This window comes from Somniosus microcephalus, chromosome 16 (assembly GCF_052327205.1).
Source record: "Somniosus microcephalus isolate GS21.2 chromosome 16, FLI_Smic_1.0, whole genome shotgun sequence".
Lineage (NCBI taxonomy): Eukaryota > Metazoa > Chordata > Chondrichthyes > Squaliformes > Somniosidae > Somniosus > Somniosus microcephalus.
In genome coordinates, this window is record NC_141002.1 from 39,865,427 (window position 1) to 39,891,788 (window position 26,362).

Consider the following 26,362-nt stretch of genomic DNA (forward strand, 5'->3'; position numbering starts at 1 on the left):
GGAAAATGCTAGAATCTATTATTAAGGACGTGGTAACAGGGCACTTAGAAAATAATAATAGGATTGGGCAGAGTCAACAAGGATTTATGAAAGGGAAATCTGTTGGAGTTTTTTTGAGGTTGTAACTAGCAAAATAGATAAGGGGGAACCAGTGGATGTGTATTTGGATTTTCTGAAGGCATTCGATAAGGTGCCACACAAGAGGTTATTAAACAAAATTAGGGCTCATGGGATTGGGGAAAATATACTAGCATGGACTGAGGATTGGTTAACGGACAAAAAACAGTAGGAATAAACGGGTCATTTTCGGGTTGGCGGCTGTAACTAACTAGTGGGGTACAGTAAGGATCAGTGCTTGGGCCTCAGCTATTCACAATCTACATCAATGATTTGGATGAGGGGACCAAATGTAATATATCCAAGTTTGCTGATGATATAAAGCTGGGTGGGAATGTAAGTTGTGAGGAGGATGCAAGGCTTCAAGGGGATATAGACAGGCTAAGTGAGTGGGGAAAAAACATGGCAAATGTAATATAATGTGGAGAAATGTGAAGTTATCCACTTTGGTAGGAAAAATAGCAAAGCAGAGCATTTTTTAAATGGTGAGAGATTGGGAAATGTTGGTGTTCAGAGGGACCTGGGTGTCCTTGTACACGAATCACAGAGTTAACATGCAGGTGCAGCAAGCAACTAGGAAAGCAAATTGTATGTTGGCCTTTATTACAAGAGGATTTGAGTATAAGAGTAAAGACATCTTACTGCAATTATATAGGGCTCTGGTGAGACCACACCTGGAGAATTGTGTACAGTTTTGGTCTAAACTAAAATGGCAGGGAGTTGGGAACCTGTGCAGGGAGACAGAGGAAAGGGAAGAAAGGATAGAAGCAAAAGACAGGAAGGAGAAAAGCAAAAGTGGCAGTCAGAGAAATCAAGGGTTTAAATCAAACATGGCCACAGTAAATAATTCTAAAAGGTCTAAGAGTGTTAAAAAAACAAGCCTGAAGGCTTTGCGTCTTAATGCGAGGAGCATTCGTAATAAGGTGAATGACTTAGCTGTGCAAATAGATGTAAACGGATATGATATAATTGGGATTATGGAGACATGGCTCCAAGGTGACCAAGGCTGGGAATTCAACATCCGGGGTATTCAATATTCAGGAAAGACAGGCAAAAAGGAAAAGGAGGTGGGGTAGCATTGCTAGTTAAAAAAGAGATTAACACAATAGTAAGGAAAGATATTAGCTCTGATGATGTGGATTCTGTATGGGTAGAGCCGAGAAATACCAAGGGGCAGAAAACATTAGTGGGAGTTGTATACAGACCCCCAAACAATAATGCGGAGGTTGGCGATGGCATTAAATGGGAAATTAGAGACGCGTGCAATAAAGACACAGCAGTTATCATGGGTGACTTTAATCTACATATAGATTGAACTAACCAAATTAGTAACAATACTGTGGAGGAGGAATTCCTGGAGTGTATATGGGATGATTTCCTGGACCAATATGTCGAGGAACCAACTAAGAGATCAGGCCATCTTAGACTGGGTATTATGTAATGAGAAAGGATTCATTAGCAATCTTGTTGTGCGAGGCCCCTTGGGGCCGAGCGATCATAATATGATCGAATTCTTCATTAAGTTGGAGAGTGAAGTATTTGACTCAGAGACTAGGGTCCTGAATTTAAATAAAAGAAACTACGATGGTATGAGGCGTGAGTTGGCTAGGATGGATTGGGGAACGTTACTTAAAGGGTTGACAATGGATAGGCAATGGCAAACATTTAAAGATCGCATGGATGAACTACAGAATTTGTTCATCCCTGTTTGGCATAAAAATAAAACAAAGGTGACTCAACCGTGGCTAACAAGGGAAATTAGGAACAGCATAAGATCCAAGGAGAGGACATATAAATTGGCCAGAAAAAGTAGCAAACCTGAGGATTGGGAGCAGTTTAGGATTCAGCAAAGGAGGACAAAGGCATTAATTAAGAGGGGGAAAATAGAGTGAGAGAGTAAGCTTGCAGGGAACATAAAAACTGACTGCAAAAGCTTCTATAGATATGTGAACAGAAAAAGATTGGTGAAGTCAAGCGTAGGTCCCTTGCATTCAGAATCAGGGGAATTTATAATGGGGAACAAAGAAATGGCAGACCAATTAAATACATACTTTGGTTCTGTCTTCACAAAGGAGGACACAAATAACCTCCCAGAGATGTCAGGGAACATAGGGTCTAATGAGAGGGGGGAACTGAATGAAATCAGTATTTGTAGGGAAATGGCGTTAGGGAAATTGACGGGATTGAAAGCCGATAAATCCCCAGGGCCTGATAATCTAGGTACTTAAGGAAGTGGCCCTAGAAATAGTAAATGCATTGCTGGTCATCTTCCAAAATTCGATAGACTCTGGAACAGTTCCCATGGATTGGAGGGTAGCTAATGTAACCCCACTATTCAAAAAAGGTGGTAAAGAGAAAACGGAATTATAGACCGGTAAGCCTGACATTGGTAGTGGGGAAAGTGCTAGAGTCCATTATAAAAGATGTAATAGCAGAGCACTTGGAAAACAGTGACAGGATCGGACAAAGTCAACATGGATTTACAAAAGGTAAATCGTGCTTGACTAATCTACTGGAATTTTTTTGAGGATGTAACTGGTAGAATAGATAAGGGAGAACCAGTGGATGTGGTGTATTTGGATTTCAGAAGGCTTTCGATAAGGTCCCGCATAAGAGATTAGCGTGTAAAGTTAAAGCACATGGGATTGGGGGTAAGGTACTGACTTGGATAGAGAACTGGTTGGCAGACAGGAAGCAAAGAGTTGGAATAAACGGGTCTTTTTCAGAGTGGCAGGCAGTGACTAGTGGGGTACCGCAGGGATCGGTGCTAGGACCCCAGCTATTCACTATATATTAATGATCTAGACGAGGGAACTAGATGTAATGGCCCAGAAATTCGCGTCGGGGGCTTCCCACGGGTGCAAGCCCCCGACCTGCACTTGCCTTGCGCGCCGGCAGTTGAGCTGTAGGGCCCCGTGTAATTCCGATCCAGGGCCTGGTCCAGCTGCTGGCGCGCAGTGCTTGCGTATCCCAGGGGCACAGTTAGTGCGATGCGTCCCCTGGGATCACGTGGGCCATGGGCAGCCAATCGGAGCAGGGAATGCTCCATTCATAAATCTGACAGGAAGTGCTGTCAAGACTTATAAATACTACGGCCCCAAAATAGCACTAAACCTTCAAATGAATTTTTTAAAAACATCACATTTTTTAAATAAACTATAAGTTACATGAAATAACTATTTTAAACAATAATTTAAATTTTTGAAAATTTTTTTTTTATATTCTAACGGGGCTAAAAATAAACTTACCTTGCTTTAAAGTATTTAAAAATAATAAACTTGTGGAAAAAATGTTTTAATTTTAATTAATTCACCACTTACCTTGTAAAAAGCAGGCCTTACGCCTGATTTTTACATTTCTAACTTCTGCAGGCTTAAGTTCCCGGAGAAACCTGTAAAAAAAAATGCAAGTTTGATGCGCACGCGCAGCCTCCCCCGCGCACGCGTTCGACCTCTGAACCCCTTCGTTCAGAGGAACGGAAGTGCTGGTTTCCCGCGCATGCAGGAAACCGGCACTTCCATCGGGCCTACGGACGAGTACCCCGTGCGTACTCACCCGTGGAGACCCGAAGTTCTGGGCCAATATTACCTCCAAGTTTGCAGATGAGACAAAGCTGGGTGGGCGTGTGTGCTGTGAGCAGGATGCCTAAAAGCTCCAGTATGATTTGGACAGGTTGGGTGATTGGGCAGATGCAGTATAATGTGGATAAATGCAAGGTTATCCACTTTGGTGGCAAAAACAGGAAGGCAGATTATCTGAACTCCAATAGATTGGGAGAAGGGGAAGTGCAACGAGACCTGGGTGTCCTTGTGCGTCAGTTGCTGAAGGTAAGCATGCAGGTGCAGCAGGCAGTTAAGGCGGCAAATGGTGTGTTGGCCTTCATAGCAAGAGGATTCGAGTACAGGAGCAAGAATGTCTTGCTGCATTTGTACAGGGCCTTGGTGAAACCACACCTTGAGTATCTTGTGCAGTTTTGGTCACCTTATCTGAGGAAGGATGTTCTTGCCATGGAGGGAGTGCAGCGAAGATTCACCAGACTCATACCTGGGATGGCAGGAATGACGTACGAGGAGAGATTGGGTCGATTGGGCTTATATTCGCTGGAGTTTAGAAGAATGAGAGGGGATCTCACTGAAACTTATAAAATTCTAACAGGACTAGACAGACTAGATGCAGGAAGGATGTTCCCGATGGCGGGGGAGTCCAGAACCAGGGGTCACAGTCTAAAGATAAGGGGTAAGCCATTTAGGACAGAGATGAGGAGGAATTTCTTCACCCAGAGATTGGTGAACCTGTGTAATTCTCTACCACAAAAAGCAGTTGAGGCCAATTCATTAAATATATTCAAGAAGGAGTTAGATATATTTCTTAAGGCTAAAGGGATCAAGGGATATGGGGAGAAAGCAGGGACAGGGTACTGAATTTGGATGATCAGCCATGATCTCATTAAATGGCAGAGCAGGCTCGAGGGGCCGAATGGCCTACTCCTGCTCCTATCTTCTATGTTTCTATGTCTTCTTACCTAAGGAAGGATACTTGCCATACAGGGAGTGCAACGAAGGTTCACCAGGCTGGTTCCCGGGATGCGGGTACTGTCCTATGAGGAGAGATTGAGTAGACTAGGCCTATATTCCCTAGAGTTTAGAAGAATGAGAGGTGATCTCACTGAAACATACAAAATTCTTACAGGACTTGACAGGGTAGATGCAAGGAGGATGTTTCCCCTGGCTGGGGAGTCTAGAACCAGGGGTCACAGTCTGAGAATAAGGGGTGGACCATTTAGGACCGTGAGGAGAAATTTCTTCACTCAGAGGGTGGTGAATCTTTGGAATTCTTTACCCCAGAGGGCTGAGGAGGCTCAGTCATTGAGTATATTCAAGACAGAGATAAATAGATTTTTGAATATTGGCCCTGAATTTCCGATCGGAGACTTCCTGTGGGTGGATGCCTCCGAGCGAGAAAAAAAATCTATGAACTTACCTGCTGGTTCTGTAGATCCTGAGCCGCTCCTCTTCGAAATGCGCAGAGATCCAGGTATCCCAGGGGCATATGCGGTTCGCAAGCGCCCCTGGGATCACGTGGGCCAGGCAAACCAATGGAAGAAGGGAATTCCCCTTCATACTTTTGACAGTTCCGTACGCACAGAACTGTCAAAAGTATGAATGGGGATGACTGCAAAAATGCACCAACACACTGAAATAAATAAAGAAAAACCATTACATATATAAAATTAATTAAAATGCCATTTAATTAAATATTTTAAACAAAAATTAAATTTTTTGAAAAATAAATTTAAATGTTTTAAAGGGGCTAAAAATATCCTTACCTTATTGCACAGGTTTTTTAATGTTTAAACAATTCCACCCACAGAGCCACTTTTCTTGGGCATGCGGATGATCGGTCAAGAGAATTCTTGACAGATCGCCTGAAACTGACATTTGCGTGGCTCCTACGGGCGCGTATGCACCTCATACACACCCGTAGGGGTTGCAAAATCCGGCCCATTATAGGAATCAAAGGATATGGGGATAGTTCAGGAAAGTGGAGATGAGGTAGAAGATCAGCCATGATCTTATTGAATGGCAGAGCAGGCTCGAAGGGCCAAATGGCCTACTCCTGCTCCTATTTCTTATCTTAAGGACTCCTCCAGGAGGAATCGTTGCCACAAACCCACATGCTACCTCTCTGTAGCACATTAACTAGCGCAAATGTTCTTAAAATAACATTACTAAATCTATCAAGCTTTCTAATAAAGTATACCATGTGTCTTATTTAAGCCAGCAGCTCAATGCTGTGAATGTGATACAGGAATCTGAACCATGCATTCCCAGTAGTGAGTCTGGCCTTTAAGCTTTAGCCCATTAGTATAGTAACCACCTTAGGAATGATCCAATTTGTGTTAAGACTACACCTACATAGGGACATTCTCAGAATGCATTGCAGTTCACACCACTTAAGGCTTACTTAACCTTATAATAAATAACCAGCTTACAAGCAGCCTTGGAAGTAGCAGTGCTGACAACATTATCTAAAAGCATCTAAACATTTAACATCTCTAAAGAGCTCCACGAGAACAGAAGAAGACTGATTACTCAACATGTAAACGGAACACTTAGTACAAATTCCCAAGGATAAATCTATGAAAAATGCAAGTTGTTGTTAAGACTTGCTCACAGCTCCAACAATATTTACAATATCAATATATATCAATTGTCACTACTAATGCAGTTAGATGCTTCTGAGGTTCTGCAAGTGCCATTGATTACATTTACAAAATGAACAAGCGCAATAGCATTCTACCCAAGTCCAAAGAAGCCAGCAACATTGCACAAAACCAGAGAAGCACATCATCAATTTGGTCAAATCAGCAAATGCTAAAGAAATGTTTCCAGTCCTCAAATTAAAAACATGCGCTTCCTTAAGGAGTGTTGGCAGACTGTTTGGAGGGGAGAACTGGTCTGGGTTTTTGACCATGAGTCAGCTCAGTTGTGAAGCTTCAATCCCCACTGAATAATGCTCTCAGGCAGCAGCAAGCAGGGACAGATGACAATATAGAGCAATAAACAAAGCGTTTTATGTACTTAGTGCTTTCTCACACACCCAGTGTTCTCCCTCACTCAAGAAACAGAACCAAAATAGAACATAATGGTAAAAAATTCAAGCGCAAAATACTGCGGATGCTGGAAATCTGAAATTTAAAAACAGAAAATGCTGGAAATACTCAGCAGGTCAGGCAGCATTTGTGGAGAGAGAAACAGAGTTAATGTTTCAGGTCGATGACCCTTCATCAGAACATAATGGTTCTCCTGCACACACAACACTGTCTCTGCTACCACAGAATATGTCGAGTGATGAAAGAGGACATTCTCTCCTCCCACTCAAAACTTGCAGAAAGCTTGAATGGTTCCAAAAACAGGATGTTGGAGGTCCGCTAATACAGGTGCAACACATGAAGCATGGAAATAACTACACAGCCACAGCATGCACTGAATTTATGGTACTTCACACTATCCCTGGTCACTGGTGGTGGGAATAATTACAGCAATTGGGCTGATGAATTCAGAGTACTTCACAATGTATATGCTTCATTTTTCCTTTAGTCTATTAGCACCACCAATACACCTAGTACAACAATACTAAGAGGATTTGTGTGGCCTAGTTATCGCACGTATATCATGTGTCTCCAACAGTCCCAGTTAAACAATAATCTCAAAGTGGTAAAGCCCCTAACAGATATTTTCCCTCTAGTTTATACTGGAGCAAGCTTTCATTTCAAAAATGCTTATGGCTCCGATATCCCTGTGAGAAAAAGGAGTGCCCAGTGTAGTACTAAGTCATACAGATCAGAGGTTAGATTCTCACTGTGTCTTCAACAACTTGCATTTATATAGCATCTTTAACGTAGTAAAACGTCCCAAGGCACTGCACAGAAGCATCCAGACAAAATTTGACCGAGCCACATAAAGAGATATTAGGACAGGTGACCAAAAGCTTGGTCAAAGAGGTAGGTTTTAAGGAGTGACTTGGAGGGAATTCCAGAGCTTAGGGCCTAGGCAGCCGAAGGCACGGCCGTCAACGGTGGAGTGATGAAAATTGGGGACGCGCAAGCGGCTAGAATTGGAGGAGTGTAGAGATCTCGGAGGGTTCGAGGGCTCAGTTGGCTGATCTCAGCTGGACCAGAAATTGGGAGACCGTAATTGGGATCAGCAACCCTGAGCTATGATGAGGGAAAAATAGTTAGCAAAAACATGTTGACTCTGGTTGGCAAATGAGCGTGTGTAGATCCTGGGCGAGGTGACGTTTGGGCTCAGCTGTGATGACCTCCATGATGAGAGAAAAAGGAATAGAAAGATTTGCTGAAAAGGCTGGGATGAGGTAGATAAAGGAGATGACTCAGGAGGTATAAACACCAGCACAGACGAGCTGGGCCGAATGGCCTATTTCTGTGCTGTATATTCTATGTAATGTAATTCTATGAATAGCCTACCAGCACTCACTGCCTAACTCCACACATAAAGGGGTAGCTGCCAGCACCTGTGGAGCAGCACTCCAATAAAAGTCAGTGTCTTCAGGCAACAAAAGGCAGTGGTTGGCAAAAAAAATGCTTCTGACTGTATCTGTGTGCTACACAGTTAGCTTTCTGTTAAAAGATTGCTCTATTTATAGTCCAACACAGAGATTCACAAGGATGTTTTTAGCAGCCGTGCTTATTTTGGGCCCAAAGTTTTTCCTATACAATCCTGAGCAAGTACAGAACAAACAGACACCTGTTCCCAAGGCAGTGGGCAACTCCTCAGTTGAGTGAGACTGACGATATCATAAATCGCAAGAGTAAAGCCTGAGTGATTCATGAACTCAACAGAACTTACGACTGAAATCCAGCCTTTATCTTCCTGACAGCCATTACTAATTGTGCATTAATGCAGAATATATTTTTTGAAGGGATTATGTGCTTTATACAACGATCATTTCTGCAGCACGTTCAGCAGCTGAAATCTCACAAAAGAGACAATCCCCACTGTTCCACTGGAAGCAGCTCACTGATATAAAAGGGATGATCTATGTTACTTTTTAGGCAGTCAGGATAAAGGCTCATGTTTCTAAGTCAAGATAAAGGCTCACGTTACTCTGGTTGGAAGGCCACTATGCGGAGCAATGAACCTGCTTACTCAAAGCTGAAAAAGCTTTTCTCCGTGTCTGTACTTTGAATCGTCTTCCGTGTTATATCACACAAGCTTCCACTTTCAATACTACTTTGAAATAATGCATTAGCATTTAGAGGCTGAAGGGAATGAGGCCAACTGTTTGATTACCCACAGTTAAGTCCAACTTTTACTACTTGAATCATTAATTAGAGCTGAGGGAGCAAAGATTACAAATGACGTGACTTTTTTGTTGATGCTAGGGTGCCAGAAGACCGGTGCTCGTTTGCAACCATCGCTCTCCCCTATTTACTGTTGGACAGAGCACCAGATTTGGTTCTGCCGCCAATAGGTGGCCAGGTCCTGGATGCAGTTAGAAGCTCCTCTGAACTGTAGTGCGCTCAGTAGTGGGTATACCATGCTCAAGCCCAACAGCACATTATCAATATGAAGTCCTGTAAGGAGGCCTACCAGGGTCTCGCACCTCAAAAGCATGCAACCCATGATTCTGGACAAAGCTAATTTTTCACGGCACTTCACGTTTTTCAGGTGTAAGCTTTCCTGACGCTTGCTACTAAAGGAAGAATCCCGACATGGTCTGAACAGGCCTTCCCAAAGAGCCAAACCACCAAATTACGGTTCTGATGGGAGCCTTGCGGTATCTGGCCCTCCGAATGTGACAACTGTCCCTGGCTGTATGTCACTCTGGGCCGAATGGTGCCAGATCTAGTATCAAGTCTTTATGGGTCAGAAGGGAGTTAAGTAGGATGTCTGCAATCTCTTCCAAACAGACCTTCAGTGGTCTTGGATGCACAAGATGTGATTTTAAGATAAGAGGCAGCTTTGGAAGGCTGTCCATATCTGGGAGTGCCAGACTGAGCAATCAGATATCAGGCCTTAGTACCCTGGGTGTCCCTAGACCCAGAAAATAGCAGTCAATCTTGACACTTGCTATCAGTAGGGTTTTTTTTGGTTAAGGAAAGAATGTTGGCCAGGACACTGGTCGAACTCCCTGCTATTCTTCGAATAGTGTCACTGAATCTTGAACAAGCATCTTGGCTTAATGTCTTATCCAAAAAGATGTCACCTCAGACTGTGCAGTATTCCTTCAGTGCTGCACTGAAGTGTCAGCCTAGAATTTGTGCTGAAGTCCTGAAATGGGACTTGAACCCACAACCTTCTGACTCAGGAGAGATATCCCCGAGTCATGTTTCACTTCCATTAAGAAATAGCTAAATGTGAGGGTTGAAATGAGAGTTCTGTTTAAAGCAGTGGTACTCATAATACGGGTCAGAGATCACCTGTGGCTCAGCTCGGCTGTGGGATGTTGTTAGAGAAAGCTGTCCCCTCTTACTTTACCTGGCTGCCCAAATAAAGCAAAATTAACACGATTGGGACGTGACTATTCGAGCATCCATTGGGCAAGTGAAAAGGCTCCAACAGATCCTGTAGTTCGTTTGCTCGCACTCTGGGAAAGTGCTTGGCCTCCACTCAAACACTGGCTAAGGCAGCACATTGGAAATCAGCTCAGCTTGTGTGGAATGGTGGATGCAGCTCCTGATCCCAGCGCGCAGTGAGTTGGAGCGTCCCCAAGTGCTTCCCCCAGCAAGGTATAGCTAGGGACTGCTCAACAAAAAGTTAGTGATTAATACTGCCATGCAGGCAGCTTATAGAAGAGCTTTCACTGTCATCAGCTGCAGTTAGTGAAGTCTTGTAAAGGTTGGAAATGGCTCAAACGGCGTCAATCTGTACGTTAACGGATCATGAAGAGTCACAACTGTAGCGCCCAAACAATGTCCTGTGGATCATGAACTCTGCCAATTTGGCCCATGAAGCCGCAAGCTTTTAGTTTCTATTATTACTGCATACTTCCCTTGTGCCTCCGGTTTTGAATTTCATGAACTCGAAGATTTGGGCTACGGGGGGTGGGGGGGTCTGTACTCAGAGCTGCTCCCTCATTGGTGGATGAATCCTAACCTGAACACCAAGATCAGTTAATATATGCAGGTTGAGGTTAATAGGAATTTAAACTTGATTTGGCTATTGGGTCTATGGTACACGTTTATATTACAAAAAGTCAGTATATTATATTGGTAAGTAGGAGACAAGTAGAGACCAGCCAAAGAATAAGTGACAATGTGCCATGGGTCACATTCACCCAAGAACATACAATCCTAAATAATTTCATTGAATATAATACAGGAGGAGGCCATTTGGCCCATCGTGCCTGTGCTGGATGGGCCGAATGGCAATTTGTGCCACAAAGTTATATTCAATGCAGTGGTCTGCTTTGAAGACAATGGCAATTTTGGGCTTGCTGCAGTATCACAACAACTACCTTTATGCAGCACACAGGCATTCATTATTTTTACTGAGCTCCCTCCTCCCTAGTCTCAGGATTCCGTGTGACACACCATTCCCCAGTTTGGAGACTTACATGTATACAAGGGGTGGAGATGCTCTCACTTTTATACTGCCACACAAAGCACAATCTTTAAAAAAATATTCTGTTCATTAAGGTGGAGGATTTGGGTGCTGTGGAATAGAAAAATCCAGGTACAGCATAGGTTAGATACAGAGTAAAGCTCCCTCTACAATGTCCCAAACACTCCCAGGGCAAGTGCAGCACAAGTTACATACAGGGTAAAGCTCCCTCTACAATGCCCTATTAAACACTCTCAGGTCAGATACAACACGGGTTAGATAGAGTAAAGCTCCCTCGATACAATCCCATCAAACACTTCCAGGCAGGTACAACACTGTTCAATACACAGTATAGCTCCCTCTACTGTGCCACAATATTATGACTCAACCCTCAGCTCAGATGTCATTTTAGTATTTCCCACGCCAGTGATCCTGTGCCCATTAGGAGCTGGATTGATGCAGCCCAAATAATGTTCTGTAGAAAATTAATAGCCAGCGGATGATACGTTCATCTCATCAGTTTGGGCTGGATTCAACCTCAGATCGAAGAGCTGAAAGGCCAGTTTCCTCCTACCCATTGCACCACCCAGCCTAGGTACTACACATAGTCCAATGGCAGCTCTGGATGTGTTGTTCTACCTCTGCTGTAGGCAGCTTACAGTCAACGTCACTAAACACCTTCAGTTCAACTGGACCAAGACGGCACTGCTAAAGTAATTCATTGGTTGTGAAGCTCCTTGGGATGTTCTGAGGACATGATAAATGCAAGTTCTTTCTTTCAAGTACAATCAGCTCGGTAACATGCCAGGGCAGCCTGGTGGAATCTGCTCCATTTACACCGCGCGGAAAATTCCTCTGCGCAAGAACGGCCCATTAGCAACTTTGCACATAAGAGGCAGTTTGAACGTTCCAAACTTACTACGGCAGTTTTGTGAGTAGCAGGGATGCCTCGTTTACTTTACAACACGACAGCCAGTCAGGGCTGCGATATGGAGGGGCCTCGTGGTGCTGGAGCCATAAGTAATGGTTCCTCATAGGAACAGGAGTACGCAATTCAGCCCCTTGAGCCTGTTCCACCATTCAATTCAATCATAGCTGATCTTATCTCAACTCTATTTACCCGCCTTTGCTCCATATTCCTTACCTGACAAAAATCGCAGTCTTGAAAGCTTCAACTGACCTTCAGCAAGCACTCCACCGCTCAAGGAACTGGGTGCTGCCACAGTGTTAACGTCTCAGGCCTGCAGGTCTACACACACCAGCATTCACAGGGCAGTGCCACAAATAGCTGTCGTCTCTCTAATCGCGATGTAATGCATTCTGAACATTCTTTCGTCAAAACATGCCCACTTTTCTAATTTGGGACATGCTATTGATATTACATCGCAGAATGGCATCTGCAGCTTTGTGTGGAGCACTCTAGCATGGCTATTCCCAACTCACACAGCATGTTTTACAGCTTCTGTCACCCAGTGTCTCCAATAATCAATAAATCAAGGTTACTGAATTGCTGAGTGCTGGTGCGAACAATCAGCTTATCAGTCTCAGTACCAGGTGAGCCTGTCCTTAATGCACAGTAATCATGCAGGATTTAATCTTGCAAATGGTTCTCTGGATTACATAACAAAGTGTAGTACTAAACCACGCAAATTAAAAAAGGTTCCAGGTTCTACCTTCATTCTGTGCTAAGGTAGTTGATCTGAGCAAGGGTTGGCAATAGGGATACTAGAATTGGGCTTAGTGTGGGGAAAATCAGCCAGGGTTCTCATTCCTGACAATCAGTGACCCCAGCTGGAAGTGCACGTGTGATAGGATTGGGCTCGGCTGTGATACCCCTACACTCGAATTTCCTGCCAACACTTGTTATGGCTCAGACATGAATAAAGGCCATTAAGGTTTAGCTAGAGGAAATTGTGGCTCACCCAAGACTGGGTATTGGACAAGCAGTCTGACAACACAAAGGCAGTGGTGAGGTCGAGAGAGGTGGTGGAGAGTTGGAGCTGGGTGCTGCCCGCATACATGTGGAACTTGACCCCATGTCTGATTATGATACCAAGGAGCAGCATGTAGAAAAGGAAGAGGAAGCCATGGATAGATCCTGGGAGGACTCGAGAGGTAACAGTACAGGGCAGAGAGAAAAGCCATTGCTGGAGGTGCTCTGGCTACGAGCGGATAGGTAAGAGTGGAACCAAATGAGGGCAGTCCCACTAAGCTGGACAATGGAGGAGCATTGGAGAAAGATGGTGTGGTCGACTGTGTCAAAGGCTGCAGGGAGGTCGAGGAAGGATAATGTAGCACGCTGCCAATCAGGGGATGTTACTTGTGATGTTGCTTAGGGCAGTTTCAGTGCTGTGGCAAGGGCTGAAATCTAATTGGAGATTCAAACAGGGAGTTACAGAAAAGATGGGCACGGATTTGGGACAATGGCCTGGAGTTTCCTCCACATTTGCGCCTAGGGAATGGACGGGGGGGGGAGGAGAGAAAGGGACGGGGGGGGGGGGGGGGGGAAGAGGAAAGGGACCGGGGGGGGGGGGGGGCGGGAGAGGAGAGAAAGGGACGGGGGGAGAGGAGAGAAAGGGACGGGGGGAGAGGAGAGGAGAGAAAGGGACGGGGGGGGGAGAGGAGAGAAAGGGACGGGGGGGGGGGAAGAGGAGAGAAAGGGACGGGGGGAGAGGAGAGAAAGGGACAGACAGATTGGGGTAGAGGTGGACGGTAGAAGAGAGATGGAGTGAGAGCGCGAGAGCGGGACAGAGAGGGAGGGACAGAGAGAGGGGTGAGGGTCCAGACACGTGTAGTCCGTTACTGGGGACTGTGCAGCAGCCGCACTTTGGAACAACACGGGTGGAGTCGCAGCACATGTACAACGGCCGCTGGAAGGAGGCTAAAGCAAACAAGTTTTAGGCCCCCGGTGAAACAAAAATGAGATTATTTAATTTTTTTATAAATTCAGAAAATTGTTTAAAGCTTCTAAAAAATATGGGAAAGTGATGTTGAATGTCCCGCGGCAAGTTCCAGTTAAATTTTGCCAGGTGTTGTCCCCTTTTTGAAAGAGTCTATCAGGGTTATTTAATTCATGTTATGAGAGAGGGGGAAAAGTTTGTGCCCCTGTTTGTACCTCAGAGTCTGTGAGAGACGGAGGGAATGGCAGCAGAAAAAGAGGAAACAACTTCTCCAAAACTGATCCCATCTCATCGCCAAGGCTGGGGATCGATAACCTCACCGTCGCCTTAGGAAGTTTAACCACTTTCTTATTTGAGCTCCGTTTGTAATTATAGAGTTTATTTTATTATTTTTTGTTGTATGTTTAATGACAGTGTTGAAGAGGGAAAGAGAAACTTGGAGCAATTTCTGTCAAAGCTGCAATGAAACTTGAAAGAATTTAAAGATTTTTAATGAACTTTTCACAAAAAATGACTTAAAAACACTATTTCCCCCCATAGTTTCGAATATGATCTTGGAAGAAACAGAAACAAAAATCAATTTTCCCCTCATCTTAATAAGTTTCACCCAGGTATTGAAGTCCAAATGCTTTTAAAGAGGTTCTGAAATGCTTAAAACATTTTTAAATTTAAATTTCTCAATATCTGATTTTGAATGATCGACTGAAGTGAGTAGCTTTACACAAACATGCAACCATGCTGTTGAGGAGGGGGGAGGGCAGGGAGGATTTGTAGGAGTTACAGATTACTTTTTATTGATTTAAAAAAAATCATTAAGACATTTAGGAAGAGAACCAAAAAAGTGGAAAAACCCAACCATTTTATTTTGTCTGTCGTTCTATAGTCCCAACAAGTCCCAGGAATAATGTAAATATAGATTTCCTCTTAAACGTTTAGTGGAGTGTTAACAGAAACACAAGTTATGTAATGATGTATAAAAATTGCAGGAAGCTACTTTAGAAGAAACTATTTGTTTATTGAGAAAGACGCAGAAAATACTTCGATTAAACTGATAAATGTACAACTTTGATTTGGTATAAATGTTTGAAACAGGAGATTAAAAGTTGAGGGTACAATGAAGTTTGTTTCCCACTATTTAATTGGGAAATACCTAAAATAATTCAACACTTTGTGATAAGAACAGGGATTAATATTGTGGAAAATGTTTGAGAGAAAAACATTAGAAGTGAAATTTGTAAATTAACATCTTTACCTCAACATATTAGTAAATATTTCCAAATCATTCCGATTGGTTCTCCTGTCCAGGAAAAAAGATGAATGTTTATTTCTGTTAAATCATAGCTTTTTCTGCTTTAATTCGGGGATGCAAATTGTGTATGTGTCTTTCTGCACTTGTGAATAAGTGCTGCATTTCTGACATGTTACATGGAGGGTGTGTTGGTTCAAGAAGACAACGTTTATTAATGGAAGTGATTGAAGTTGGAAATACAGATACCAGTTTTTGTTCAATTCTTTTTAATACTGTGGACTAAAGAACTACAGCACTTTATATTTGTTGGGTGTCTGGTTGCATTGTGATTAATATTCTAATGACTTATGTGGACGTACAGCATGTCAGCGCCATAGGAAAGCCACTGCTCCTGCTGCTTGTGCAGCCATTGCTATAGTGACACGAGGGATGGGCTAATACGTTGAAAACCTTAAAATTTATATTAATTGCGCGAATAGATATGCCTTTTTCAGCTCACCTTGGGATTTTGGATAGTTTGTCGATACATAACCGTGTAACTGAGTGACGTTTCTGAAGTGTTGATGCATTATTATGCAGTTCTTTTATATCCCAGTCATTTCTGAACAAGTAATTTATTAAATAGTTTGCTCATGACGAACTAAAAGCTTTTAATTAATTCTACCATAAACAAACTTGCAGAACGGGCATGTAAATGACAAATGAATTTCAATATAGGCAAGTGTGAGGTGGTACATTTTAGGAGGAGGAATAATGAAGCGACCTACTCCTTGGAAAATAAGAGTCTACATGGGGTACAGGTGCAAAGGGATCTCAATCTCGGGGTATAGATTCACAAATCATTAAAAGTATCAACGCAGGTTAAAAAAGCCATAAAAGTGTAAATAAAGCACTGGGGCTCATTTCTAGAGGAATAGAATTCAAAAACAGAAGTTATGTTAAACTTGTACAGTGGGGTGGCAATATGGCATTACTGTATATATGCTTTTAAGTGATTGCTGTTGTCGTTGTTTTAGAATTTACTCACGGACAAAAAGGTCGCGCTCAAAGGAGTTTGTGGCCCACTCAGTACAAAAAAGAGGGAACATTGCTCACCAGCCAGGGTTTTTGTTCCTGATTGCTGTGCAGTGACCACCAACCCCCACACCTCTGGCTGGATAGTATATGTGTGTAAAAACCATGTGAGGACAGGATAGGGCTTGACTGTGATGTTAAAAGGCTTTTGAGACTCACCGTCCAGGTTCACACAGCCACTTTCATTAGATATCGTAGGAGTGTCCAACCTGTAGCTCACGTAGCCCAGGCAACTCGATCCTGTTCGTGCTTCTGTTTCATATGGGCCGGTTTGAATTTGATCCACCTACAGTTGGAAAGAGCTGTTGCCTTGTCGGTGGATAAATCCTAAATGAAAACACCCAGGTCTACTGGTACCAGTAACAATTTGATGTGTATGCAAGTTAACGGAAAGATAGTTGTACATTTTATATGTATGCACTTGTGGCCAAAAAACAAAAGTTTGGACATCCCTGCCATAGACTATCTGGCACTGATGGAATGGTCTGTCATTTTAAAAGGGAAAATGGGGTAGAGCTGGAGCTCAAGGTTTGGTGAATGCAACATCTGTGCACTGATAAATCTGGAGCTTGACTTTACAAGCTAGAAGTACTATTTTTAAACAATGATTCTCGTCCAGCTCTCCAGTGTTAGGACTAATTTATTATCCTCTGTGGCCATGATATAGTGATGTGGATTACATACCAGATCTATTTAAAGCACAAACACTGCAGAGTGTCAGCAGATTCAGTGAACAGTCAAATATACTGCCAAATTGTTCCCTTTTTCAACCAGGTACCAAATATTGCCACTCAGTCTCAACCATCCCAAACCGAGCAGAGAGAATGTTTTCTTGAACGCACGTTTAAATTTACTCCACAGATATTTAAAAAAATCCTCTGGAGAGATGCTGCTAACTTTAGTTAAAAGATTCGTAATGTCTCACCTTTGTACTCTGGAGTAAATTCTTTCATTTCTGGCGGCAGTGACTCGTAGAACCTCTGCTCCCGAGTGATAAGGGGTTTACAAACTGTGTGATCGTCATATCGCATCATACTGGTGTGTCCGCCAACCTGGTGAATGAAGGGCTCCAAGAGCACTCCTTTGCTTCTCTCTGGAACTGTGTTGTTACCATATTTCCCCACTTCCATGGTGTCCAAAAGGCACATTGCGTTACTGGGCCGCAGCTCAGAGGAGACATGGAGCACAGCGCATAGGCCTGGCTTCGCTGGCTGTGTGCGTACGGACCAGAGGACCAGCCCCCAGGACCAATGATTGTCACAGAAGAGCAGCGCCAAACTCCACAATTCAACACTCACTTCTAAAAGAGAAAAGGAAAAAGAAAAAACAGTCAGCTTACCTGAACTCCAGCAACCCACTGACTGGCATCTCACACCTCAGGCACTGGCCTGTCACTTCTGGGATGAAGGCTGATGGATTGACAGATCCTCTGTACTGGTTGCAAGGGTCCAGTGTGAAATGAGGTTGGGCAATCTTAATCCAATTCCAAGTGGGCACAAAACTAACAGGACTCTTGCTCAGAGATACCACAGGAGTCTCACACTGGGGCAGTAGGGATGTTTTTCTGAGTTTGAAGCTGAGGTATATTGGTTGGGCAGAGCAGAGCGAGTTTTACTCAGCATCCCAACCATCACCGTGATGCTGAAACCCAGTGCCCAAAATGGAAAGTGGCCATTCCTCAACATCCCTCGCCTTCATGAACACAAGATTCGCAGACACAAAAAAGCGATACAACAAACCCGGTCAATATTTGCAGACTAGGGCAAGTAGGAACAACAGTAAGAAAACTAGCATGAACAGATCAGTGCATTCAGGATCAATCTAGTCACAGAATACTTCCTGCAGTACAGATACTGACTGAAAAGTCACTCACCCAAACCAAACAGAAGTTCCTTTCAAAGCACATTTAAAATACCTAAGTCAGAACAATCTGCTCCTCTGACAGTACTGTTTTTTGCTGCATCAGATGTGGAAAAATGTTCTTTCCGCAGTAACAACGTCTTGAGAAGCCGGAGTATCAAAGGCCCGTAAATGACGAGCGTGTAGCTGTGACTGGTGAAGCAAGTGATGATGCAAGATGGTTATAAAAGTAGCACTGCAAACACAACAGGACTACAGCTCACATGGGCAACACCTGTCTATTTTTTTTTTAAATGACTAGCAAGTCTCCCATGGGAAGTCAGATGATGCACGGTTTTAAAATGACTAGCAGGTTACTACATTTAATACAGAACACATTCTGCTGCTGAGGAGCTGTGATAATTAGACCACTTGTGAGCTTTGGGATTCATTACAATTCAGTTTGCGATGATGTTAATCCAAGTCTTGAATGAGTCATAACTTCCTCCAATCTAACATTAGGACAATCAAAATCATTGTTTTCAGCACCCACAACGAATTCTGGTGTCTTGCCACCGAATCCATCCTCCTCCCTGACTCTCAGGCTGTACCTGGCCATTTATCATCTTTGTGTCATGTTTGACCTGAGCAACGCTTTAAACCGCAAATCCTCTTCCAAGAGTGCTCATCGCCATCCACGCCCCTATCTCAGCTGCTGAAACCCTTATATGCACCTTCTTCAGCTCCAGAATTGACAGGTCAAACGCTCTGCTTGGTGACCCATGCTACATAAACCTCAGCTAGTCCAAACTCAGTGCATGTATCCTGACCTGCACTGTTTTTCTTGCACCTATTTTTGAAGCAGCTTGGGATGTTGCTTTACGTTAAGAGTGCTTTATAAAATGGAAGTTATGGTTTGTATTACTAGATAGCGATTACCCTCAGCTACATTACATGTGGAAAAAATGGTTCCAGCTCACTAAACTGGTGAGAACTGCTGCTGCTGTCTGTTGAGCATTATTTACATATACAGGGTTTACCAATGATGTGGTGGAAAATCCCAGCAACCCGCAGTTAGTATGTTTGTATTGTTAAACTAGTCTCCTCGTTAAAGCTGCTGGCGACAGGGAGGGAAAAACATCAGCGGGGGTTCCTGCTTCTGATCACTATTCAGCTGTAAAGATTGTCTGTGGAAATCAGGTGAGAACAGGACCAGGCTCAGCTGTGATGCCAACACTTACTAACTAGGTCATGCTGGCGGAACTGCCACTTAGGCAGTGTACTGGGAAGCAATGGGGGGCAGGGGAGAAAACTGAAGGGGAGGCATCAAAACACATTGTCTGCTAAACTAAAGGCAGATCAGCGTTCAATGGCTAATTCAAAAGAAGCCATGGTTAAATGAAATGTGCCAAGGGGAAAGCAGATGCTGGAGGGTAAAACATTCAACTGTTAAGTTCCCTTTAGCTGGGACTAGCATTGTTGGAAAATTTTGTCGATATGAATATTTCAACACTGCAATAGCCCTGTTGTCCAAGCAGAGTGGCACAAGTTCTCAGATCGATGTCGCTGTGGCCATTTCCCCAAGTGCTGCCATGGATGAGGTCAATTAACTCCGCAGAGTCCAGAATCTGTGGTCTGTATGACTTAGCGCTACATGCAGTTAGTCCATCACAAGCAGGCGAGTGGCTTTTGACTGAACTTGTCTCTCTCTTGAAGTCAAACTTTATTCTGTTGTAACAGCATGATACAGATTTAACCGTCTAACCCAAAGTTATCAGAATAGCGTATTATTTGAAAATCATTACTGAACCTATCTGGAATTTTGAAGGGAAATGTGACTGGTTTGAGGTTGGGTACTAGGGAGTTACAATAGTCACAATAATAAAGCATCAAGCAGGTACCTCCCAGTCATTGGCCACGCACAAGGCCTATATAGTGCATTCTGGAAGCGGTACAGTCACATAATGGATGGCCTCTCCTCTCCTCCTAAACCTGTTGCTCCCATTTCCCAATAGCTTTTTCATAGAATATAGCACAGGAGGCCATTCGGCCTATCGAGTCTGTGCCGACTCTTTCGAAGAACAATCCAGTTAGTCCCACTCGCCCGCTCTTTCCCTATAACCCTGCAATTTTTTCTCCAAGTATTTATCCAATTCCCTTTTGAAGACTACTATTGAATCTGTATCCACCACCCTAACGGGCAGTGCATTCCAGATCCGAAGCTCTCGTCACGTAAAAAAAGTTCTGCCCCATGTCGCCTCTGGTTCTTTCGCCAATCATCTTAAATCTGTGCCCTCTGGTTCTCGACCCTTCAGCCATTGGAAAGTGTCTCTTTATTTACTCTATCTAAACCCTTCATGATTTTAACACCTCTATCAAATCTCCTCTTAACCTTCTCTGCTCCAAGAAGAACAACCCCAGCTTCTCCAGTCCACATAACTGTATTCCCTCATCCCTGGAAACATTCTAATAAGTCTCTTCTGTACCCTCGCCAAAGCCTTCACGCCCATCCTAAAGTGTGGTGCCCAGCAATGTTCCCTGTAAGCTGCGCTTTGTTCTGCGTGGCCCGTTTCTTTTAATGCGTAGTCCCTTTAAACTTCTGCGCACGCACGGTATTTACAGCGTAAAAGCCGGTGAGTGGCCTGCGCGGGATCCGAGATTACTGCATGGCCACACACCTTAGGGAGAACATTGGTGCCAAGAATTGTGACAATACTCCAGCTGGGGCCGAACTAGTATTTTATACAGGTTTAGCACAATTTCCTGGCTTTTGTACTCTATGCCTCTATTTATAAAGCCCAGGTTTCCAACTGCTTTATTAACTGCTCTGTTAACCTGTCCTGCCACCTTCAAAGATTTGTGCACAAACACCCCCAGGTCTCTCCTTCTTGCACCCCCTTTAAATTGTACCATTTAGCTTGTATTGTCTCTCCTCATTCTTCCTACCAAAATGTATCACCTCTCACTTTTCTGCATTGAATTTCATCTGCCATGTGCTCGCCCATTCCACCAGCCTATGTCCTCTTGAAGTCTATTAATATCCCCTCGTTGTATTGCCTTCTTCATCTACTTTAGAAAGTGCTCTTGCCTCTCCCCCCGTGCTGATCCCGCTTTCTTTCTATAATCTTTCACTCCTCTTCAGTCATTTTTCAATTTCATTTCAAATTACTTTTCCCTCTTTGTGTTAAACGCAGTTCATGATTACCTCACTGTGTCTCAAGCTATGCCTGAAATCTTCTCCTGTGACTGCGTGCCTGCTCAGGATACACCAGAACATCTGCAGAATATATTTCCCTACAATGCAGACCAGACCACATCCAGCAATAGCCTTGGCTGCCTTAATGGCACCGCTGAGCCTGATGCACAGTATACTTCATTCTCATGCATACTTTACACACAGGGACAGAGAAAGAATGAATATGGAATCCAGCTATTCCAGCTTCTTGAAAGACTAGGTATTATATTGATGCCACGCATAAGTTGGATTTTCCATTCAAAGAAAGCAAAACATAACTGAACTGCAATTACAGGAGTATCACTTTCAGCATACAAAAACAGCCAGCCCGATCCTTTAAGCCAATGCAAAACAGGAAACTACTTCAATGAAATCAAACTCAGAGGCAAGTTGCAACATTTGCAACTCCACATTAACTCCTATTACTGCAGAATAAACTGAGCAGGTACTAATTGAACTTCTCGCACACTGTATATAGAATAGGCACCGAGTACAATCATGGTCTTTGGCTACGCAGTGAATGAACAGCACTTTATATTGACACACTTCCCACCGCCTCCCAACAGCTCAGTTGGTAAGTGCACTGCCCCGTATGGAACTGAAGCACACAGAGTAGAAATGTCCCACAATCATTGACGGTACTTTGCCGAGTTAGCTTAATATGGGTCTCACTCAGTGCCCCATGGCTAGGAAATAGAAAAGTAAAATATCAGCCAAGATTCTTAGCCTGCTAGCTTGACTGATGCCTAATGCAGTCGAATAGCCTATTGGCACTCACTTGGGCCAGCACTCATAGACCTCAGCACCAGTCAGGGCCTCCAAGAGACAACAACATTTAAGGAGGGGGTTTACCCTTCTATGTTTTGCAAGATCCAGTATGTTATATGATGCGTTAGAAATGGTCAGCTGATGGCTCTGAAGGAGGCCTCCCTTTAGATCTGTTGTTCTGCAGGGAGTGTCTCGGGGGTCAAATCTACTTATGAAACTGCACCTGATTCTCAATAATGAGGCATATGGATCTGGATCCGGTTCCTAAAAACATCCACTCATCTCACAATAAAACAATCTCAATAACAGCATATTACAGCTGTGGGTGCTCAGTATGGGATTACTTGCAACGTCCTGCTCAAGTACTTTTTCTCAATACACTGGGATTTATTCAGATTGTATCACAATCAGTTCAATTCCTGCAGAAATTTGCTGCAACTGCAGAAACCATAAATAGCTGGCCAAATATCCAGCTCATCTCGAATTTCACATGGACTATTAAGATTCAGCAGAGAACAGAGCAAATCCAGAAATGAGAAGGGTTCCTTATACAAATAACACGAGATAAGATGGATAGAAAAACAGCTAATGCTAGAAATACAGCAGTCTGTCAGTACCTGAAGAGAAAAGACAGGTTAACTCAGGTGGAAACCCTCTGTCACAATGAAACATTAGCTTGCCTTTTCTCTCTTCAGATTGCTGATTATTCATAATATTATGAGGCAGTTGTCATCTCCTCTGTCCTGAAGCCAGTGTTTCTTGCTGGACTGTTGAGGCTGGGTGTCAATTGAAAATTTAAAAATGGAGATAGATTTTTGTTAGTTAACCAAGGCAAGTAGGTGGAGGTATGATACAGATCAGCCATGATCTAATTGAATGGCGGAACAGGCTCGAGGGGTTGAATGGCCAGCTCCTATGAAACGCGATACCTCGGGGACCCATGGAGCCATTCTGTGTGTGTGATCTGAGGCAGTGAACTGTGGAGGGCATCACAGCCAACTGAGTCTGGTCCTGTCCTCACCCAGTGTCCACATTTACCCACTTTCCAGCAATCAGAAGCGGGAACCCTAGCTGACTTCCCACTCTCTAGTCCAGTGGTGCTGAAGCCAACTGTAAACCATCCGAACACAGTACCAATCTGCGACTTGAACTGTGACATGAACAGTACAATTAGGGATTTTCTCCTTCCAAACTTGGATTGCTGCAGAGCTTATTTTGAGCTGTATAGCACTACGGTAAAGTGCTTGCGGAAAGACACACATCACTGGTGAGGGGGAGCAGTTTGAGGAGGTAAATCAGAACAGCGTAAATGCAGTTTTCCCTGTGTATTGGCATCAATATCTATATATATATACTAGCTGGAGTGCCCTGCGGTGCCGAGGGTTTTTTGAGGGCATGTTGTTGTTGGACGAGCGCGAGCGACCGGGGGGGAAATATGTATATGTTCAACATATACATAAATGAATTAGCAGACATGCTGGAGCAAAGCGAGTCACCAGGTCTCCGTCTCCTGGATGGAGAAGTGAAATCCCTGTTCTATGCGGACGACCTGGTTCTGCTGTCTCCCACAGAACAGGGATTACAGCAACAACTAGACCTACTCGACAAATACTGCCAAAATTGGGCTCTAACAGTAAATCTAAAAAAAACCAACATCATGATTTTTCAAAAAAGGCCCAGATGTCAGGAAAACAAATACCAGTTTACCCTCAGTGATACCACTATAGGACACACTATGAGCTACACCTACCTTGGTCTAACTATTACAGCATCAGGGAGCTTCAACATAGCAGTGAATGCACTAAAAGAAAAAGCCCGAAGAGCCCTATATGCAATAAAAAGAAAATTCTACAACATCCAAATCCCAATCAAAATCTGGCTCAAAATATTTGACAGCATAATCCTGCCCATTGCACTGTACGGTAGTGAAGTATGGGGCCCGCTAAATCACCAAAGCTACACTAAATGGGAAAAACACACAATAGAAGCCCTACATGCAGAATTCTGTCGAAGCATCCTTCGCATCCAAAGAAAAACGCCAACAAATGCATGCAGAGCCGAACTAGGCAGATACCCACTGATAATAAACATCCAAAAACGAGCACTAAACTTCCTAAGTCACCTCAAATCTAGCTCCCCAGACACCCTTCATTTCAAAGCCTTTCAGACCCAAGAGCTAAACCCAGAAAAGAGTCCCCTGAGTCAGCTGCTACTGAAACTAAGTACTCAGCCGGACCCTGACCAGCCCCAGACCAACACAGCCGTCCAAACGCCAATCCGAGTGAACCAAATCATTAAACAATGCAAAGAAACCTACCTGGAACATTGGAACAAAATAACCGAAAGCCAAAGCAGATTAGAATGTTACCGGGCCCTCAAAAGAGAATATAAACTGGCAGACTACCTCACGACCATCAGAGACACAAAACAGAGACAGACCCTCACCAGGTACAGACTAAGCGACCACCAACTGGAAATTGAAAAAGGCAGATACAAGAAATCCTGGCAGCCTAGAGAGAATAGAATATGCGATCAATGTCTGGCCGGCGAGGTTGAAACAGAAATGCATTTCCTCCTAAAATGCGAAAAATTCAACACATCAAGAAACATATTATTCAACAAGCTAAGCCAAACAACCCCAGATTTCAAGGAATTGGATGACCTGTCAAAATTGAGATTAGTCCTGGGAGAAGGAGACAGACCATACCTTGGGGCCAAATATGTAACAACATGTCACAACCGGAGGACTGTTTAAAATTAAGACTGTTTAAAATTAATATTGAACGTACCAAATGAAGTACAAAGACTGTTTAAAATTAATATTGTTTAAAAGTAATATTGTATGTACCCAACAAATGTCAAATCGATTGACACCTACAGAATGTTTGAAAATGTACCTTTTTGCTATGTAAGCTTTGGCAATATGGTTCTCTGTAAACTTTCATGCCAATAAAGAATTTGAATTTGAATTTGAATGAGAGAGAGACCGGGGGGAAAAGAGACACACCGAGACCAGGGGGGAAGAGAGGGAGAGAGGCGGAGAGGGGCACAGGGAGAGAGAGACAGGGAGAGAGAGACAGGGAGAGAGAGACAGGGAGAGAGAGACAGAGAGAGAGAGAGACAGAGAGAGACAGAGAGAGAGACAGAGAGAGACAGAGAGAGAGACAGAGAGAGAGACAGAGAGAGAGAGACAGAGAGAGAGAGACAGAGAGAGAGAGACAGAGAGAGAGAGACAGAGAGAGAGAGACAGAGAGAGAGAGACAGAGAGAGAGAGACAGAGACAGAGAGAGTTCCTCCTAAAATGCGAAAAATTCAACACATCAAGAAACATATTATTCAACAAGCTAAGCCAAACAACCCCAGATTTCAAGGAATTGGATGACCTGTCAAAATTGAGATTAGTCCTAGGAGAAGGAGACAGACCATACCTAGGGGCCAAATATGTAACAACATGTCACAACCTGAGGACTGTTTAAAATTAAGACTGTTTAAAATTAATATTGAACGTACCAAATGAAGTACAAAGACTGTTTAAAATTAATATTGTTTAAAAGTAATATTGTATGTACCCAACAAATGTCAAATCGATTGACACCTACAGAATGTTGGAAAACTGTACCTTTTTGCTATGTAAGCTTTGGCAATATGGTTCTCTGTAAACTTTCATGCCAATAAAGCATTTGAACTGAACTGAACTGAACTGAGAGAGACACAGAGACAGAGACAGAGACAGAGACAGAGACAGAGAGAGAGACAGAGAGAGAGACAGAGAGAGAGACAGAGACACAAAACAGAGACAGAGACACAAAACAGAGACAGACCCTCACCAGGTACAGACTAAGCGACCACCAACTGGAAATGCAGCCTAGAGAGAATAGAATATGCGATCAATGTCTGGCCGGCGAGGTTGAAACAGAGATGCATTTCCTCCTAAAATGCGAAAAATTCAACACATCAAGAAACATATTATTCAACAAGCTAAGCCAAACAACCCCAGATTTCAAGGAATTGGATGACCTGTCAAAATTGAGATTAGTCCTAGGAGAAGGAGACAGACCATACCTTGGGGCCAAATATGTAACAACATGTCACAACCTGAGGACTGTTTAAAATT

The 26,362-nt window shown here is 43.4% G+C and overlaps 1 protein-coding gene across 4 annotated transcripts in view; it reads right to left on the reverse strand.

Moving 5' to 3' along the window:
• The window catches only part of ip6k1 (inositol hexakisphosphate kinase 1), an 89,268-nt gene extending 69,918 nt beyond the window's left edge, over positions 1-19,350 (reverse strand). The window contains exons 1-2 of one of the 4 annotated variants that reach the window (XM_086008850.1): positions 18,322-19,350; positions 17,332-17,706 (exon numbers count right to left, since the gene is read on the reverse strand). In XM_086008850.1, coding sequence (XP_085864976.1) covers positions 17,332-17,554 — 223 coding nt within the window. In that variant the 5' untranslated portion in view covers positions 17,555-17,706; positions 18,322-19,350. Of the gene's footprint in view, positions 1-12,327; positions 12,418-16,565; positions 16,681-17,331; positions 17,707-18,279 lie in introns of those variants that run through there. The other 3 variants (XM_086008849.1, XM_086008851.1, XM_086008853.1) reach the window with 3 other exon arrangements.
• Between the last annotated feature and the right edge of the window lie 7,012 nt (positions 19,351-26,362).